Consider the following 20,652-nt stretch of genomic DNA (forward strand, 5'->3'; position numbering starts at 1 on the left):
GCCTGCAAATGACCTAGCTGAGGGGAGGGGCATGTTTTTTGCCAGCAGCTCAGGCCATGTGCATCTGTTGCTGAACTTTTTTACACAGATAAATCCAGGGTTTTACAAAGCTTTGTATAAATGGATTGGGGCTCTTAAAATATAATCCCTCAGACAAACAGTAATGTCCAGTGATTTAACAGAGTCTCTGGGGCAGTGGAGTATTTATCTCTGGTGGAAAGCAAAGATCTCACACAGGGAAATTCTAAAGGTCTTAGTTTTAGCTTTTTCCCAAATACCCAGGCCTTCTGGAGCCACTCTCAGAACCAAGAGACCTCCACTAGTCCTTGCTCCTCCCACCCTCAAGCCCATCAAAGCCCAAATCAGCCAGAGGACAAGGACTAGAGGTGCTGGGTGAGAATTTCCAAAGCACCTTGATTTAGGAGACTGTCCCCAGTGGAAATCAGTGAGGCTCCTTAAGTCACTTGGCTGATTCCAAGCTCCCACAACTGGGTACTGAGTGTGGGTGACAACCTCAGGCCCCCTTCATAGTTGGCCAGTGTCTCCAAATGGCCTACCGATGTATTTTGAAAGATCTGATCATTTTCTAGCATTCTTGTGAGCAGTATTCTGATGGTGTTATCCAAGCGGATGCTACACATTGGGGTGGCTCTATGTATTTTGCCACCCTAAGCACGGCAGTCAGGCAGCTTTCGGCGGCATGCCTGCGGGAGGTCCACTGGTCCTGCACCTTTGGCGTACCCACCGCCAAATTGCCGCTGAAACTGCGGGACCAGTGGACCTCCTGCAGGCATGCCACTGAAGGCAGCCTGACCGCCGCTCTCACGGAGACTGGCAGGCCGTGCCCGCAGCTTGCCACCCCAGGCACGTGCTCTGTGCGCTAGTGCCTGGAGCCGCCCCTGGATGCACAGCAGTGAGTTGGCCTGTTGTGCTGCATGATGACCCTCATGCATGGGCTCTGCCAAATTCTTGGCACAGCAGAGCAATCAGAAGAAGCCAGGTACATGTAACTGCACATCACATTGCAAAATATCAGCCTATAGTGTTGAGAAATTCTGCCTCCTGGCTCCAATGGGTTAATTGGTCTGATGATAATTCTGTTCCACTAATCAGTCCCCATGGGGGGGTTCTGTTTGTTTTAGCACATTTATTCCTCTACCAGGCATTTGTGGTGATTTATTGAACAGGTTGATTTTTTATTTCGCTCTCTGGTGTTTGTTTGAAATTGGTTTTCCGTGGTAAATGCAGAATCTACACAGATTTTCTCCTAGGAAGTTTATTGATTCAGTAGGTTTATTCTCTAAGCGAGACTTTATTTTGGAGAACTCCCTGTGCCTTTGCAAAATAAAATCTCAAAGCAACCCTTACTGCGTCCTTGAAAGACCCCATTACCTGGTTGGGATATTTAGGATGTGTGACTTCAGAAATTAAAATTCCTCTAATATGCTGATGCATACAACCCTCCCCCCACATATAAATAATGACAAATGCATGGCTTTTGCAAGGTACCTACCCTTAGGAGAGGCTAAACTGGAAATGAATTACAGGGAAGACAACCCAACCCCATGATCATCTCAAGAGCTCTCTGGCATGTGGCTGATGTGATATTGTCCTTGCTTACCTGTCCAGCAGGGAGTCAAAGCAAATAACGGCATTGTCTCGCTGTGCTGCTACCACCAGACATGCCCCGTCCAACAGGGAATGCTGCAAGGGAGGGAAGAACACCAGGCTGGTCCTGAGCCCCACTTAAGTAACTTTGCAATTGGCTGCTGAAAGCATAAGGAACAGCTTGCGGGCTGCGTGGGTGATGAAAGAGATGGGGCAGCATGCTCTCTGAAATGCCTGCTCCACCAGAGTTCAGCTGTTATTCATTCTCCTTGGGCTTTACATTTTTCCTGGTCATTTCCCTCTGGGTGAGGGGAAAACTGAGGTATTGAAAAAAAAGTGTGCCCTCAGGTGTGTTACTCAGACTGCACTGGCAGGGGGAGAGTGACTGCTGTAATGACTCCCTTTGGCTCAGCACAGTCAGACCTGTATGGAAATACACCAGCCCTGTCTAACTCTGTTTGAAAACATTCCTCTCTGATTGGGGAAAACGATTTCTGGGCTACACTTACTGGTGCTGCTTGGCTTCCATCATACTACCCTTCCTATAATAGCTGGAGATCTTGCCTGGCACATGAGAGACTGGTATCCTTGGGATAACCAAAGGGGAATTGCTTTTCTATACATATGTACTTTCAAGGGATAGTGTCAGTTTAAAAATCACAGTTTGAAAAATCTTACCTGCTCTTGCTACAGTAGTAATTAAGACCCCTTAAGCTTAAAGGTCAGAGGCAAAAATATCTGTCTGTGTTTTCTCAGTTGGGTGACTGTGTGCATTTGACAGTCCTTTGTTTATAGCCACTTCCAGGAAAATCATTTCCCCCCACTGTTTGCTTTGTACATCTGACAGCACTTTCTTGTATAGTTGCTTCTCTGCTTCAACCTAGCCAGCTCCCTCTATGGGTGTGTCTTTCACGCAGCAGCGAGGGAGGGGGTCAGTTCCTCAGCTGGCATAAATGGGCATAGCTCCACGGACTTCAACAGCAAGCCTCACATGCTTAAGTTAAGCACGTGCTTAAGTGCTTTATTAGAGGAGGGCTTGAGTTCTCAGCCCTTTGCAGTATCGAGCTCCAAATAGCTGTGTGTGAACACACTGGACTATCCTGGAGATTACTACTGGGTGCCTCAGCACCAGAAAGCTCACAGTAAAACCTATGGAACAGTTAAATATGCTTAGATTGGCTATGTGAGAACTAGGCAGTGGGGGATAAAATCCCTCCCAATTAAGTCAAGAGTGTAATTACTAAGAAGAGAGAGGGCTTCGTTAGCATAGCAAAAGGGGGAATAGGGATTAATGAGGTGAAATTAACAACAGAGAAATAGAGGCTGTATATATCAGGGAAAACATCCTCCCTGAACCTGTGGCATAGATTCCCAAGAGAAATTGGGGATGCCCCTGTATTTATAACTAGCCTGGAATCAAGACTAGCAAGTGTAATAAAGAACTATTATGCATTGACAGGGGGATGCACCTGAAGGCCTAACAGGGATTTGCCATCTCAAGAGTCACAACTAAGTGAAACTAAGAACTGTATAGACTGGCAAATGGCTCTTCTTGTTTGGGGGGCAGAGGGAAGAGTAGCTCCACTGGTCCATACCATTGTTGAAACGTTGCACCCCTCAGTGCTCAAAGTCTCAGAGATGAGGCGAGCCTGTGATTTGTCCAGCACGGTGAGCCGTAGCCCTGTCACTGTGAAATCTCTGCCAATCAGCTGGTCTAGCAGTCCAAGGTAAGGCGGGTGCTCTGAACCCCGAAGGATTATCCCGGGAAGTATCAGGCAAGTGGTTTGGCAGAGTGTATCAAGCAATGGCAGGTCTGATAGGAAAAGATCAAAACACAACAGATGGTTGTTTAATATTTTTTGTTAAAAAAAAAAAACCCTCTAAACACCCTCTTCTCCCCCAAACAAAATAAATAACACAAGGATCAGAGATTCATGAGATGTTATGTTGTTTAGTTGCTTGCAGATGTGATTGCTCATCCCAAGCTGCTGAACTGGTGTGTATGTGTGGTGTGTAGACAGACAGTAGTAATGACCCCATTTTCAGAGACATCAGACCAGGACAGAGCTTGATTTACTACATGAGATACTATTCCATTTAATTTCTTTCAGGCAAAGAAATCTGTTAATCCATCTGGTTTTATAATCCAAACATGTAATTCTGATCAGCAGCTGTAAAGTTTGGTGTGTTTTATATTTTCCCTATGATAAATCTGTTTGTTTGTATAGGCAAAAGCTTTGTGGATTTGATGACTAGGAGCCAAAGGGACAGGTTTCTGTGTGTGCAATAGAGCCCTCTAGTGTCCAAGATGATCTATAAAGTACTCCTGTTCTTTTTGTGGATACTGAATGTTTACACTACGGGATTATTCCGATTTTACATAAACCGGTTTTGTAAAACAGATTTTATAAAGTGCACGCGGCCACACTAAGCACATTAATTTGGTGGTGTGCGCCCATGGTCCGAGGCTAGCGTCGATTTCCAGAGCGTTGCACTGTGGGTAGCTATTCCGTAGCTATCCCATAGTTCCCGCAGTCTCCCCCGCCCCTTGGAATTCTGGATTGAGATCTCAGTGCCTGATGGGGCAAAAATCATTGTCGCGGGTGGTTCTGGGTAAGTGTTGTCACTCATTCCTTCCTCCGGGAAAGCAACGGCAGACAATCATTTCGCGCCCTTTTTCCCTGGATTGGTCTGGCAGACGTCATAGCATGGCAACCATGGAGCCCATTCAGCTTTTTTTTTACTGTCACCGTATGTGTACTGGATGCCGCTGACAGAGGCGATACTGCAGCGCTACACAGCAGCATTCATTTGCTTTTGCATGATAGCAGAGATGGTTATCAGTTGTTCTGTACTGTCTGCTGTGCCATTGTAAATTGGCAATGAGATGACAGTTATCTGTTGTTCTGTACCATCTGCTGCTATCATGGGTGTCCTTGGCTGAGGTCGCCTGGGGGCGCAAAGGCAAAAATAGGAATGACTCCAGGAATCAATCCCTCCTTTATGGTATCTAAAAATAGAGTCAGTCCTGCCTAGAATATGGGGCAAGTGTACCAGAGAACCAGTGAACCAGAGAGCACAGCTGCTCCGTGTCAGATCCCGCAGAAATGATGAGCTGCGTGCCATTCACGGGGGGTGCCCCTGCAACAACCCCACCCGTTGCTTCCTTCCTCCCCAACCTTCCTGGGATACTGTGGCAGTGTCCCCCCCATTTGTGTCATGAAGTTATAAAGAATGCAGGAATAAGAAACAGTGACTTGTTAATGAGATAAAATGAGGGGGAGGCAGCCTCCAGTTGCTATGATAGTCCAGGCAGGACATTAAACAGTGGCAGGGGAGAGGAGCCCAGTCTCCTGCTGCTATGATAGTCCAGGCAGTACAGAATCTTTTCTTTACACATGAAAGAGAGGGGGCTGATTGAAGCTCAGCCCCCAGTTGCTATGATGAGGATGGTTACCAGCAGTTCTGTACCATCTACTGGGAATGACCAGGAGTCATTCCTATTTTTAACCAGGCGCCCCCCCTGGCCGGCCTCACCTGAGGCCAGCCAGGAGCACTCACGGGCAGATGATGGTACTGCAGCAATCAAGCATATTGTACCGTCTGCCAACGGGGAGGGAAGAGGAGCAGATACTGCTCTTTACTGCCACAGCATCGCGTCTACCAGCAGCATTCAGTACACATAGGGTAACATTAAAAAAAGTCAAGAAACGATTTTTTTCCCCCTTTTCTTTCACGTGGAGGGGAGGAGGGAATAAATTGACGAGCTATACCCTGAACCACACCGGACAATGTGTTTGAACCTACAGGCATTGGGAGCTCAGCCAAAAATGCAAATACTTTTCGGAGACTGCTGTGGACTGTGGGATAGCTGGAGTCCTCAGTACCCCCTCCCTCCATGAGCGTCCATTTGATTCTTTGGCTTTCCGTTATGCTTGTCACACAGCACTGTGCAGCCTGGAGATTTCTTTCAAACGCTTTGACATGTCGTCTTCTGTAACGGAGCTCTGATAGAACAGATTTGTCTCCCCGTACAGCGATCAGATCCAGCATCTCCTGTATGGTCCATGCTGGAGCTCTTTTTGGATTTGGGACTGCATTGCCACCCATGCTGATCAGCGCTCCACGCTGGGCAAACAGGAAATGCAATTCAAAAGTTCACGGGGCTTTTCCTGTTTACCTGGCCAGTGCATCCCAGTTCGGATTGCTGTCCAGAGTTGTCACAGTGGTGCACTGTGGGATACCGCCCGGAGGCCAATACCGTCGATTTGCGGCCACACTAACCCTAATCCGATCTGGTAATACCAATTTTAGCACTACTCCTCTCATTGGGGAGGAGTACAAAAATCGATTTAAAGAGCCCTTTATATTGATAAAAACGGCCTCGTACTGTGGATAGGTGTGGCGTTAAATAGTTTTAATGCTGCTAAAATTGATTTAAACGCGTAGTGTAGACCAGGCCTGAGGGTATATCTACACTATGGGATTATTCCGATTTTACATAAACCGGTATTGTAAAACAGATTGTATAAAGTTGAGTGCACGCAGCCACACTAAGCACATTAATTCGGTGGTGTGTTTCCATGTACCAAGGCTAGGGTTGATTTCTGGAGCGTTGCACTGTGAGTAGCTATCCCATAGCTATCCCATAGTTCCCACAGTGTCCCCCGCCCATTGGAATTCTGGGTTGAGATCCCAACGCATGATGGTGCAAAAACAGTGTCATGGGTGATTCTGGGTAAATGTCGTCACTCATTCCTTCCTCCGTGTCTGCCATTGCTTTCAATCATTTCGTGCCCTTTTTCCCTGGATTGCCCTGGCAGACGCCATAGCATGGCAACCACGGAGCCCGTTTTACCTTTTGTCACTGTCACCGTATGTGTACTGGATGCTGCTGACAGAGACGGTACTGCAGCGCTACACAGCAGCATTCATTTGCCTTTGCAAGATAGCAGAGATGGTTATCAGTCATTCTGTACCGTCTGCTGTGCCATTGTAAACTGGCAATGAGATGATAATTATCAGTCATTCTGTACCGTCTGCTGCTGTCATGGGTGCTCCTGGCTGACCTTCGCTGAGGTCGGCCGGAGGCACAAAGACAAAAATGGGAATGACTCCCCAGGTCATTCCCTCCTTTATGTTGTATCTAAAAATAGAGTCAGTCCTGCCTAGAATATGGGGCAAGTGTACTAGAGAACCAGTGTACCAGAGAGCACAGCCACTCCGTGTCAGATCCCGCAAATATGATGAGCTGCATGCCATTCATGGGGGTGCCCCTGCAACAACCCCATCCGTTGCTTCCCTTCTCCCCCAACCCTCCTGGCCTACCGTTGCAGCGTCCCCCCCATTTGTGTGATGAAGTAATAAAGAATGCAGGAATAAGAAACACTGACTTTTTAGTGAGAAAAATGAGGGGGAGGCAGCCTCCAGCTGCTATGATAGTCCAGGCAGTACAGAATCTTTTCTTTAGACATGAAAGAGGGGGGGCTGATGGAGCTCAGCCCCCAGTTGCTATAATGAGGACGGTTACCAGCTGTTCTGTACCATCTGCCGTGAATGACTGGGAGTCATTCCTATTTTTACCCAAACGCCCCTGGCCGACCTCACCTGAGGCCAGCCAGGAGCACTCACGGGGATGATGACGAGGACGGCTACCAGTCCTTCTGCACTATACTGTCTGCACCGGGGAAGGGAGGGGAGAGGATGCTGCTGTTCAGCGCTGCAGCACCGCGTCTACCAGCAGCATGCAGTAGACATAGGGTGACATTGAAAAAAGTCAAGAAACGATTTTTTCCCCTTTTCTTTCACGGGGAGGGGAGTGGTGGTAAATTGACGAGATATACCCTGAACCACCCTGGACGCCCCGGACAATGTGTTTGACCCTACAGGCATTGGGAGCTCAGCCAAGAATGCAAATACTTTTCGGGGACTGTGGGATAGCTGGAGTCCTCAGTCCTCCCTCCCTCCCTCCCTCGCTCCATGAGCGTCCTTTTGATTCTTTGGCTTTCCGTTACGCTCGTCACACAGCACTGTGCTGTGGACTCTGTATCATAGCCTGGAGATTTTTTTCAAATTCTTTGGCATTTCGTCTTCTGTAACGGAGCTCTGATAGAACAGATTTGTCTCCCCATACAGCGATCAGATCCAGTATCTCCCATACGGTCCATGCTGGAGCTCTTTTTGGATTTGGGACTGCATCGCTACCCGAGCTCTCTCCACGCTGGGCAAACAGGAAATGCAATTCAAAAGTTCGTGGGGCTTTTCTTGTCTACCTGACCAGTGCATCCAAGTTCAGATTGCTGTCCAGAGCAGTCACAATGGTTCACTGTGGGATACCGCCCGGAGGCCAATACCATCGATTTGCGGCCACACTAACACTAATCCGACATGGCAATACTGATTTCAGCGCTACTCCTCTCGTCGGGGAAGAGTACAGAAACCAGTTTAAAGAGCCCTTTATATCGATATAAAGGGCCTCGTTATGTGGACGGGTGCAGGGTTAAATCGGTTTAATGCTGCTAAATTCGGTTTAAACGCGTAGTGTAGACCAGGCCAGACTAACATGGCTGCTGCTCTGAAACCTATAAAGTGGATATGGCATCTGACTTACTAGAAGCACTTACTATAAGTGCCTGATGGTTTAGTGGTCACATGTCCTTGCCTTCTCAAGACAGTCCCACTCTGGAGACTGTCTAGAAGCTGATGTATGGGTATACTGTGTCAGACCAGTATATTTCACTACTCTTCACTCTGCTGAGACACCCTCAAAGTAAAGGTGTGACATTTACAAAACAGCACCCAGGAGCTACCAGGAGAGATTCCAGGATTTGCTGCCAAGATTAGGAAACAAAGTGCTGCATGCAGCTTGCAAAGTATCCCCCAGTCTCCTCAGGGAGGTGTTTTACTTTCAATAACTCTTTTAAATCAAGAAACAGATAAACAGTCTGGGACCTGTGCTATAAACCTGGTCCTTTCCTACTGTGCAACTACTTGGGAAAAGGTTCTGCATGATGGGAAAGGGCTGGGAACTACTGTCGGGAAAGACCTGGACTGGAGAAATACTGATGGCCTCCTCTCATGCAGCCTTGTCTGATACGCCTTCACATTTCCCATTTGCCTGAGCTGAAATGTTAGATGGAAAATAGTCATTGAACTATCCCCAGGTGGGAAGGTCAGCAAGCAGCCAAGAGACAGCGGTGCATGGGGCCATCAGTTCACCTAGTGTGCTCCCCCTTACGCACAGATTTACCAATACCTTATTCTTGCAGTTCCTCGAGAACAATCTGCCACAAGCGGAAGTGACCTGTGGCAGTGAGTAAGGTTAAGGGCTAGGTCTAATCCTCCACACTGAGAGACAGTTAAAACTCATGCCTCTGTGCAGCCTGTCCCTTACTTATTAATGTGCAAGGCAATAAAAGGGACATGGATGAGAAGATGTGGCCTTAAGTATGCTCATCATGCTAATGAGGCACATGGGCCCTGATCCAAAGCCCACTGAAGACCATGGAAAAGGCCTGGCATTCAATGGGTTAACAGGCCTGAACTACTTTTGAGTAGTTCTTTCCAGCTCTGAACTGTCTCTGCTTTGTGAAAGGACATGAATACCGATGTTGGCTGCCACCAGATGGTTTGGTTTGCTGGTCAACTAATCAATAGCAGTTTGAGGCCTATAATGAGCGAGTTCTGCATTTCCTTACCTAGACTATGCTGCTGCTCGGAGCCCAGGAAATTGAGTTGCCTTCTTGTTTCATGTTTTACAATCCTGCGCCGCTTGCTGATTTCCGTTCTGACTATCGGGTCACATTTCATGTTACAAATCTGCAGGAGGGAAGGGGGAAAAACATGTCATGTGACTGGGTTCCACAGTATTCTTGCCAGCAAGTTAAAAAAGTATGGATTAGATGAATGGACTATAAAATGGATAGGAAGCCGGCTAGATTGCTGGGTTCAATGGGTAGTGATGAACGGCTCGATGTCTAGTTGGCAGCCAATATCAAGAGCAGTGCCCCAGGGGTCTGTCCTGGGGCTGGTTTTGTTCAACATCTTCACTAATGATCTGGATGATTAGATGGATTGCACCCTCAGCAAGTTTGTGGATGACACTAAGCTGGGGGGAGAGGTAGGGATAGGGTCCAGAGTGACCTAAACAAATTGGAGGATTGGGCCAAAAGAAAGCTGATGAGTTTCAACAAGGACAAGTGCAAAGTCCTGCACTTAAGATGGAAGAATCCCATGTACTGCTACAGGCTGGGGACTGACTGTCTAAGCAGCAGTTCTGCAGAAAAGGCCCTGGGGATTACAGTGGATGAGAAGCTGGATATGAGTCAACAGTGTGTGCTTGCTGCCAAGAAGGCTAACGGCATATAGGGCTGCATTAGTAGGAGCACTGCCAGCAGATCGAGGGAAGTGATTATTCCCCTCTATTTGGCACTTGTGAGCCCACATCTGGAGTACTGTGTCCAGTTATGGGCCCCCCACTACAGAAAGGATGTGGACAAATTGGAGAGAGTCCAGCAGAGGGCAACAAAAATGATCAGGGGGCTGGGGCACATGACTTATGAGGTGAGGCTGAGGGAACTGGGCTTGTTTAGTCTGCAGAAGAGAAGAGTGAGGGGGGATTTGATAGCTGCTTTCAACTACATGAAGGGAGGTTCCAAAGAGGATGGAGCTCGGCTGTTCTCAGTGGTGGCAGATGACAGAACAAGGAGTAATGGTCTCAAGTTGCAGTGGGGTAGGTCTAGGTTGGATATTAGGAAACACTATTTCACTAGGAGGGTGGTGAAGCACTGGAATGGATTACCTATGAAGATGGTGGAATCTCCATCCTTAGAGGTTTTTAAGGCTCGGCTTGAAAAAGCCCTGACTGGGATGATTAGTTGGAGTTGGTCCTGCTTTGAGCAGGGGGTTGGACTAGATGACCTCCTGAGGTCTCTTCCAATCCTAATCTTCTGTGATTCTGTAATCAGGAGGGGTGAAGCTTTGTAAATAGTGATTCAGGCAAGCTGTGAAGTGTTTTGTCAGGATGTTGCATACACCTGTAATTGCCAGCCTAGGAAAGGCCCTGTCATGTAGTCAGGAGCTGAAGGAACGCTCTGCATGCATTACCCCTTCTTTGTGGTTAATTCAGGATAGCGCCCTGTCATTTTTTAAAAGATGCTACAGCTAAAGTCCCTGCCAAGGCCAGACTCTCTAATCTCTAAGAATCAACCCACATATTCATGTCAAAGGCTCCTCTTCCTCTGGCATAAGTGCAGCATTTCTAGCTCCCCAACTCTTTGGATGAGAGGATCATACTGGAAAATAAAATCAGAATAGCTACCAGGAAGGTAAAGGCTTCTCATTTCATTTTAGCTACAGGCAACCTACGTAGTTTTTCACTGGTGGATTAAGTTCCTGTCAGCCTAAACCATTTAACCCTTGCATTGCTGGTACATATGACAAGTACAAGGCCCCACTGTTTAAGATGGTGCCTTTATAGGAATAGCTTGCCTGGAGGTATGTTGTATGTCCTAGGGATTGGTGCCATCCTTTTGCAGCTACAAGCAAAGAAAGGGTCCATCTAACACAGTAATTAAGCACTGGATTCACCCTTCCTCCCACTTGCCTTTTCCTGCCTCTTAACCTTATGATACTGGCTAATTCCCAGGTGTGCATCACCTACAGGACTGATCTGGGGTTTGTGTGGGGCCCCCAGGATGGGGATGAGGAGGGTTTGTGATCATTGAGAGACAGGTCATGTTAGGACTTTCATGAGGAGCTAATCTGGACTTTCCTAACCAACCCACTCTCTTGATGTGACCTACCTGCCCCCGAGGCTGTGTCTGTGTGGCTCTTTCCGTCAGGCTGGGAAAGGGCAGGGCACAGGCAGGAAGTGGGAAGAGCCAGCACGGAGGCATAATGGGGATTTGGGGACAGTGAGGAAGCAGCAGGACGGGAGGGAAGAAGAGGGGTTGCTGATAAGTCTTTTTGTTCCCCATCACAGATTCATAGATTCCAAGGCCAGAAGGAACCATTGTGATCATCTAGTCTGGCCTCCTTGTCTAGCCTTCCCTCAGTAGCGGACACTAGCAATGAGCTGTCTGTAATGTTTTCAGGACAGATGTGTTTGGGAGGAAGTGGTTTTTATGAAAGTGAAGGCCTAGCAGCTAGTCCCAGACATAATCCAGCCAATTGCTGTATAGGCTTCCACAGCACAAGTCTATCATTACACCTCCTCCTGGCCAGCAGCCCTTTGTGATCCTCTACTTCTCAGCCCGAGCCCCTTCACAGCTCTGCCAGCACACCTCACTCCTGACCTGCAGCCCCCTGGCTATTGCAGCCCTAAGATCTCACACAGCTGTGCCCGTGCACCTCAGTTTGGGCCCCAGCGTGCAGTGCTATTCCAGTGCAGGGCTTCCCACAGAGCTATTTCAGAGACTGAAACTCTTCCGAACAGAGACTGCAGATGATTGCAGACCACATGGTGGATCTGGATAAATGCCCACGCCGGACAGAACCAGCATACAGATTTTAATTTATTTCCTAAATCCCTTGGCTCTTGAGGTGGATGGTTAGTGCAACAATTCATTGTAAAACCTAACCCTTTGCTGCCTTGCGTTCCCATCTCCAAGCACTCCCCGAATAGGAAGTGTTCAAGCTAATCTCAGGGCAGGGGAGTCTCTGTCTGGGCATGGAGCTCTTGCTCCTCTATATTCCCCAAGGTACTTCTATGTCTTTCTTGAAGGTTTAGTGTCCCTCATTTCCCACTGCTTTCTGTCCTTCACCCTTGAGGCCTTACATCATAGCTAACATCTTCCCAGCCAGGGAGGACTGGACAGGACTCCTTTTACAGCCCATCAGTTACACTCCTTAGTTGGCAGGCAAGGTAGCTCGAGTGGCATGGTTCACTCCCTTCCCTTGGACCTGAATATAGCCTCTGGCCAGGAGCTGGCAAGGATTTCTGAGGCACCTACAATCTTTGTATATAAGAGCAAACTAAGTGCATTGCCTCTGCAACAGTCCCAGCTCCTCCCAGTCTCACCAGCAAGAGGCTGGGAGCAGAAAAATAGTTCACACAGGTGTTTTATTCTAAATATTCCATAGATGGAAAGGGAAGAAGGCTCTCATGTCATGTACTGCATGAAATTTGAAGAAGCAGGGTTTCACCTGACCTTCTGTTGCTCCTTTCCCAGTGTAAGCCTGTTTCTCCACCCATGTATTCAACACTGAATCTACTATGAAATGGAATGGGATGGAGATGACTGGGTTGCTGGTCTAGGATGAGGCTCCTTATCCCCCAGGTGTTATATATTCTAACGGGGTCCTCCAGCACAGTATTTCTTGCAAGACAACCCCCAGAGAAGTCTTTCTTATCAAGTAAATTTTTACCAAGTATTTTTCTTCCCATCTGTTTTGCAAATGGGATTCTCTTGAAATTAATGTGACTCAGGGAAAGCCCTGGGAAAAATCTCTTCTTCCACATCATTCCCTGCAGCTTTCTGTGGCTCTGTGCAATTGTATGGTGCAGGGGCAGGAGGACTGGGAGAATGCCAGACCTGTTCGATTAGGTTCCTCAGTACTGTGCCTCAAGAAAAGCCCTGGGGCATGATTTTCAGAAGTGTTGCACACCTCCATGTCTAACTCATGTTGTTGGGAGCTGCAGATGCTCAGTGGCTTGGCAAATCAGACTCTTGTTTTCTACCCCCTGAATGTCAGAAAGGCTAGATTGCTTCTGTCTATAACTCTCGTTGCCAGTGAGCCACTTCAGAAACACCCCTGTTGACTCAGTTGGGGAATCCTGGTTCTAAAGTTTCAGACCAAATCACACTTGGAGTTGCAGCTAGCAAGAGATGTTAAGAGTAACAGGAAAGGTTTCTTCAGGTATGTTAGCAACAGGAAGAAAGTCAAGGAAAGTGTGGGCCCCTTACTGAATGAGGGAGCAACCTAGTGACAGAGGATGTGGAAAAAGCTAATGTACTCAATGCTTTTTTTGCCTCTGTCTTCACAAACAAGGTCAGCTCCCAGACTGCTGCACTGGGCAGCACAGCATGGGGAGGAGGTGACCAGCCCTCTGTGGAGAAAGAAGTGGTTCAGGGCTATTAAGAAAAGCTGGACAAGCACAAGCCCTTGGGGCTGGATGCGCTGCATCCGAGGGTGCTAAAGGAGTTGGCGGATGTGATTGCAGAACCATTGGCCTTTATTTTTGAAAACTCATGGTGATCGGGGGAGGTCCTGGATGACTGGAAAAAGGTCCCGGATGACTGAAACAAGGGAAGGAGGAGGATCTGGGGAACTACAGGCCAGTCAACCTCACCTCAGTCTCTGAAAAAATCATGGAGCATGGCCTCAAGGAATCAATTCTGAAATACTAAGAGGAGAGGAAAGTGATCAGGAACAGTCAGCATGAATTCACCAAGGGCAAGTCATGCCTGACTAACCTAATTACCTTCTATGATGAGATAACTGGCTCTGTGGATGAGGGGAAAGCAGTGGACATGATATTCCTTGACTTTAGCAAAGCTTTTGATATGGTCTCCCACAGTATTCTTCCCAGCAAGTTAAAGAAATATGGGCTGGATGAACGGACTATAAGATGGATAGAAAGCTGACTAGATCGTCGGGCTCAACAGGTAGTGATCAATGGCTCCATGTCTAGATGGCAGCCGGTATCAAGCAGAGTGCCCCGGGGTCGGTCCTGGGGCAGGTTTTGTTCAATATCTTTATTAATGATCTGGAGGATGGTGTGGACTGCACCCTCAGCAAGTTTGCAGATGACACTAAACTGGGAGAAGTGGTAGATATGCTGCAGGGTAGGGACAGGATACAGAGAGACCTAGAAAAAAGAGAGGATTGGGCCAAAAGAAATCTGATGAGGTTCAACAAGGACAAGTGCAGAGTCCTGCACTTAGGATGGAAGAATCCCATGCACTTTTACAGACTAGGGACTGAATGGCTAGGAAGTGGTTCTGCAGAAAAGGACATAGACGTTACAGTAGACGAGAAGCTGGATATGAGTCAACAGTGTGCCTTTGTTGTCAAGAAGACTAATGGCATTTTGGGCTGTATAAGTAGGGGCATTGCCAGCAGATCGAGGGACGTGATCATTCCCCTCTATTTGACATTGGTGAGCCTCATCTGGAGTACTGGGTCCAGTTTTGGGCCCCATATTAAAGGAAGGATGTGGAAAAATTGGAAAGAGTCCAGCAGAGGGCAACACAAATGATTACGGGGCTGGAGCACATGGCTTATGAGGAGAGGCTGAGGGAACTGGGATTTTTTAGTCTGCAGAAGAGAAGAATGAAGGGGGATTTGATAGCTGCTTTCAACTACCTGAAAGGGGGTTCCAAAGAGGATGGATCTAGACTGTTCTCAGGGGTAGCAAGGAGTAATGGTCTCACGTTGCAGTGGGGGAGGTTTAGGCTGCATATTAGGAAACTCTTTTTCACTAGGAGGGTAGTGAAGCACTGAAAACGGTTACCTAGGGAGGTGGTGGAATCTCCCTCCTTAGAGGTTTTATGTATTTGAAAACTGGTATTATGTCCCCCCTCAGTCTTCTCTTCTCCAGACTAAACACACCTAGTTCTTTAAATCTTTCCTCATAGGTCATGTTTTCTAGACATTTAATCATTTTTTTTGCTTTCCTCTGGGCTTTCTCCAATTTGGCCACATCTTTCCTGAAATGTGGTGCCCAGAACTGGACAAAATACTCATTGAGGTCTAACCAATGCAGAGTAGAGCGGAAAAATTATTTCATGTGTCTTGCTTACTGTTAATACATCCCAGAATGATGTTTGCTTTTTTTGCAACAGTAACAGTAAATTGACTCATATTTAGCTTGTGATCCAGTGTGACCCTGTAAACGGGCGGACTCACCCCCACAGTGCCTCCTGCTGGTTGTCCTGGGAATTAGCTCAAATTCCAGCTCAGAGCACCCTCTGCAGATCGGTGATCTGCCTTTCGGCTACTGGCCCCGTGTCCCTCCCTGGACCCCGATGCCCCTTTTATGTGGGGTTCTGCCTCCCTGGCAGTAACCCCTCTTCCTTAGGGGTTTTCCCACCCTGGGAACCCCCCACCCTTTAGCCCCACTTTGCTTCGGTGTAGGCTACTGCCAGTCATTGTCTAGCCCCACACCCTGGGGCAGACTGCAGTATCAGCCACTCATCATCAGCAAAGGGGTTTGGACCTGCTGTCTTGGCCTACCCCTGGGTTGCACCCTACAACCCCAGTACCTCCTGGCCTAATTCTAGGCCACAGCTTGGGGCTTTCCAGGCAGGAGCTCCCCATTTCCACTGCCTTTCCCCAGCCCTGCTTTACTCTAGGTACCTTGTTTGGTTCCCTGCAGCCAGGCCCTTCTCTCTCTGAACACAGAGAGAGACTATCTGCCCTTGGCTTCCCTGGCCTTCTTATTAGGCCCTGGTGCTCAGTTTGGGGCATGGCCCCCAGCTGCAGCCACTCCTGCCATCAGCCCAGGCTTCTAGCTCCAGCTACGGCCCCTTCCCAGGGCTGCTTTTAACCCCTTCAGGGCAGGAGCAGGGATCCACCCGGCTACAGACCCCCAGATCCCTTTCTGCAGTACTCATTTCCCAGGCAGTCATTTCCCATTTTGTATGTGTGCAATTGATTGTTCCTTCCTAAATGGAGTCCTTTGCATTTATCCTTATTGAATTTCATTCTATTTACTTCAGACCAGTTCTCCAGTTTGTCCAAATCATTTTGAATTTTAATCCTATCCTCCACAGCATTTGCAACCTCTCCCAGTTTGGTATCGTCCACAAACTTTATAAGTGTACTCTCTGTGTCATTATCTAAATCTTTGATGAAGATATTGAACCGAACCGGACCCAGGACTGAACCCTGCAGGACCCCACTTGTCTGTGGGGAGGGATAGCTCAGTGTTTGAGCATTGGCCTGCTAAACCCAGGGTTGTAAGTTCAATCCTTGAGGGGGGTCACTTAGGGATCTAGGCCAAAAGTCAGTACTTGGTCCTGCTAGTGAAGGCAGGGGGCTAGACTCAAGGTCTGTTCTAGGAGATAGGTATATCTCCAATTATAATTTATTATTTTCTCTGTGCCCTTCCAGCTTCACTGTGAACCACTGATAACTCCTCTCTGGGGATGGTTTTCCAACCGGTTATGCATCCACCTTATAGCAACTCCATCTAGGTTGTATTTCCCTAGTTTGTTTTTGAGAAGGTCATGCGAGACAGTATCAAAGACCTTACCCAAGTCAATGTTTAGGGTAGATGGAAAATAAACCCTTAGGTAGGGGCACCAAAACAGGGGGAGCCAGGAGACCATGGTTCCCCCCACTTTTTACTGGTCATAAGGATGAGCATTGGGAGAAGGGGCAGAGAGGAGCAAGCAGGGGGTGGGGTCTTTGGGGGAAGGGGCAGCGTGAGGTTGGAGCCTCAGGGGTAATGGGTGGCACGAGGGCGGGAGCTCAAAGGGAACAGGCGGCCCAAGGGCAGGAGCGAGGGCTCAGGGAGGAAGGAGTGGTGTGAGGGTGGGAGCTCCGGGGAAGGGGCAGTGCAAGGGTGGGAGTGAGGGCTCAGGGAGGAAGGAGCAGTGTGAGGGTGGGAGCTCCAGGGGAAGGGGCAGTGCAAGGGTGGGAGTGAGGGCTCAGGGAGGAAGGAGCGGTGCGAGGGTGGGAGCTCAAGGGGAAGAGGCAGCATAAGGGCAGGAGCGAGGGATCAGGAGGAAGGGGCAGCATGAGGGCGGGAGCTTGGGGGGAATGGGCAGTGCAAGGGCAGGAGCGAGAGATCGGGGGGGAAGGGGCAGCACAAGAGTGGGAGCTCAAGGAGAAGGGGCAATGCAAGGGTAGGAATGAGGGCTCAGGGAGGAACGAGCCGTGTGAGGGTGGGAGCTCCAGGGGAAGAGGCAGCGCAAGGGTGGGAGTGAGGGCTCGGGGAGGAAGGAGAGGTGTCAGGATGGTTCCTTGGGAAGGGGCAGCACAAGGGCGAGAGCTCAAGGGTGGGAGTGAGGGTTCAGGGAGGAAGGAGCGGTGTGAGGGTGGGAGCTCCAGGGGAAAGGATGGCCCAAGGGCAGGAGTGACGGCTCAGGGAGGAAGGAGTGGTGCGAGGGCGGGAGCTCCAGGGAAAGGGGCAGCGCAAGGGTGGGAGTGGGGCCACAGGGAGGAAGGAGCAATGTGAGGATGGTTCCTTGGGGGGAAGGGGCAGCACAAGGGCGGGAGCTCAAGGAGAAGGGGCAGTGCAAGGGCAAGAGCGAGGGCTCGGGGGAAGGGCAGCATGAGGGAGGGAGCTTGGGGGGAATGGGCAGCACAAGGGCAGGAGCTGAGGGGAAAGGAGCAGTGCAAGGGTGAGGGAGGGAGGGGCACAGGAGGAAGGGGCAGCGCAGGGGGGCAGGAACATGGTTCAGGTGCCTATAGCCACCCCACTCTTAGTGCACTTCCACTGCTGCTGCCCATAGGGAACATAAAGAGGAAGAGGATCAGAGTTCTGGGGTAATAGGGCCACAATTATTGCTCTGATATTCTTCAGGCCAGGACAGGACATTCTTCAGGCCAGGGCAGAATCCTACCTCTTCTTCCTTTAGCACCCGCCAATCGGCACAGCACAGCCCTTCTGGAAAAAACAACTTTGTATCTCGGACAGCAGCGTGATAGGATCTGGAGCCTGACAGACAGACACAAGGAGAGGATTCTATCAGGCCAGGAATTAAACGTTCTTTAGGCTCACACTCATCTACCTGCAAGATTGATGGCGCGCAACTTACTGAAGGAATTGCTTTAAAGGGCAGCTGTTATATACAGTCACAGCAAACATTTAAAGCCATTATATTTACATTTGCTTCACTGTCTTCTTGGTATTTTGATTTTGCTCTATTATTTCTCAGCTTGTTCTTCATACAAAACAAGACTCTTTTCATTTCCTAGCAGGGTAATAATGGGAATCATTGGCAGTAGTCAGTGAAACAGTTCACACTGCGGTGACAGTCCACTACCATGGCTCCCATGCTGTCTAGATCACATCAGTCAGGTGTTATTGGATGGGAGGGAGCTACTAATGGTCTCAGTAACACTGGTGGTGATAGTTTACAGTAGCATAACTGAGAACAGAATTTGGACCTTTCTTTTCCTTTAAATATCAGCCGCTCCCAGAAGGAATGAGTGTCATAAGTGTCGCCATCACAAGCACCACTACAACAGTTAGTTACTGGGAACATAGCTGAGATATCAGAGGGTTAGCTGTGTTAGTCTGGATCTGTAGAAGCAGCAAAGAGTCCTGTGGCACCTTATAGACTAACAAACGTATTGGAGCATGAGCTTTCGTGGGTGAATACCCACTTTGTGATAGTCACTCTGTTATTACTTTAGTGGCTCAGAATTTTCATCAGTAGGCACAGCTCAAACATGAGGCAAAATGTGTTGTTTAATCATGCTCCACTATACACCTCTGATGATATCAGGATTTTGGAGAGTAGGACAATATGTGGGGGGGACATAAGAGGAGGAGGATGGACTTTTGGTTAAAGCACAAGACTGGGAGGCAGAAGGTCTGGGTCCCAATCCTAGACGTGACACTAACTGACTTGTGATGTGCTGGGAAAGTCATTGAACCACCACATGCCTCAGTTTCCCCTTCTGCAAAATAGGGATAATGAGATTTTTGTACAGCATAGGAGTGCTGTGAGGCTGTATTTACACTGCTTGGAAGACACTAGAGAAAGAAACATTATTCCCTTGGACTGGAATTCAAGCACCCTTTTGATGTGTCAGGGCAGACCCATGCTCCTGGGATGCAACAGTTCACTGCACCAAAGCCTGCTACCCTCTGGAGAGTGCTCACCATTACAGGCTGCATAGATGCAAAATATGAATATTAATTTGTGGTACAATAGCTCCCAGAGACTTCAGTCAGTACAGACATAACGTGAGAGACAACCCTGACCCCAGCAGTTTATAATATAATGATCATTGGTGTATAAATCATGCTGCCAGCTGCAGAGCCCTTAGGCCAGATTTGCCCTTGCCCTATACCTTGTGAAAGTCATTTAAACCTCTGCAGAGTGGGTGTAAAATGCTCCCAAACCAGAACAGGAGACTTTTACAGCCCCTTTGCACAAGTGTAAATGATCACACAAGATGCAGGACCACAGGGTATCAGACACGCTGGACCTTGGTGTGGAAAAAGAAGGTCCAGAAAAGAAGGTAAGTGGTACAGGCTGGTCAACTGCTGGTATTAAAAACTGCATGGCTCAGTTTGGTGCTATCAGCAGAATTCTAGCCATGTTTTGCCTGATTATCTTGACCACACTAGGGACTGCTGCTATGGGAGGAAACCCACACAATTAGTGTCTGCTCCAGTTCAGTAAGAAGACATCTGGCAGGGAGACAGAAATTTGCCTTTGTCTGGAGCAAACATAAGGGTACTTCGTTTTTTTTCACATGGCAAAGAAATCTTCTTGGGTAATCCTCTCTTGATCACTGATCGGTCCATGCTGAATGTTGCTCTTCCTGCTCAGTGTATCTTCAAGTGCTTTTTCCTTGCTTGGAGTAGGGGCGTGATGAACTGATGAATGCCCCATTTCCAAAGATGAACTGCTTCTTGGCACAGCAGGCTGGACCCTGCCCTGCCTTGACAAATTACAGAGTACACTGTTACCAGTTGTATTGCCTTCCATGCAATGTGTGGAAGGAAGCTGTTGAGTGCCAGCCAAATTACTCTCAGCTCCAGTACACTGATGTGTAATCTGGTTTCTGCATGCAGGGGTACACCGATTGTGGGTGTCAGCTAGCCCAGCTATGTGATGGAGGCAATGAATGGGACTAGTGACTCTAAGGGAACCCTTCTGCAGACATTGTGTGGGCTGTGTAACCTTTTGAGGAACAAGTATCAGAAGGGTATTCATCCACGAAAGCTCATGCTCCAATAAGTCTGTTAGTCTAAAAGGTGCCACAGGACTCTTCGCTGCTTTTGAGGAACAGGCATTCTGGGGCCAAATCATCAGCTGATGTAAGTCAACATGAACTCCAGACTTCATAGGCGATACACTGATTCACAATGGTCCCATCATGTCAACTCTTATTTTTTGAAATACTTTGACCTCT

General features: G+C 48.4%; 1 protein-coding gene across 8 annotated transcripts in view; it reads right to left on the reverse strand.

The window, feature by feature from the left end:
• The window catches only part of C10H16orf71 (chromosome 10 C16orf71 homolog), a 154,071-nt gene that overhangs the window by 6,438 nt on the left and 126,981 nt on the right, over nt 1–20,652 (reverse strand). For 5 of the 8 annotated variants that reach the window (XM_030578613.1, XM_030578606.1, XM_030578608.1 and 2 more), the window contains 4 exons: nt 18,123–18,217; nt 9,306–9,426; nt 3,204–3,421; nt 1,622–1,704 (listed from right to left, as the gene is read on the reverse strand). In XM_030578613.1, the coding sequence (XP_030434473.1) occupies nt 1,622–1,704; nt 3,204–3,421; nt 9,306–9,426; nt 18,123–18,217 (517 nt within the window). Of the gene's footprint in view, nt 1–1,621; nt 1,705–3,203; nt 3,422–9,305; nt 9,427–18,122; nt 18,218–20,652 lie in introns of those variants that run through there. The other 3 variants (XM_030578609.1, XM_030578612.1, XM_030578610.1) reach the window with 3 other exon arrangements.

This window comes from Gopherus evgoodei, chromosome 10 (assembly GCF_007399415.2).
Source record: "Gopherus evgoodei ecotype Sinaloan lineage chromosome 10, rGopEvg1_v1.p, whole genome shotgun sequence".
Taxonomy (NCBI): Eukaryota; Metazoa; Chordata; order Testudines; family Testudinidae; genus Gopherus; species Gopherus evgoodei.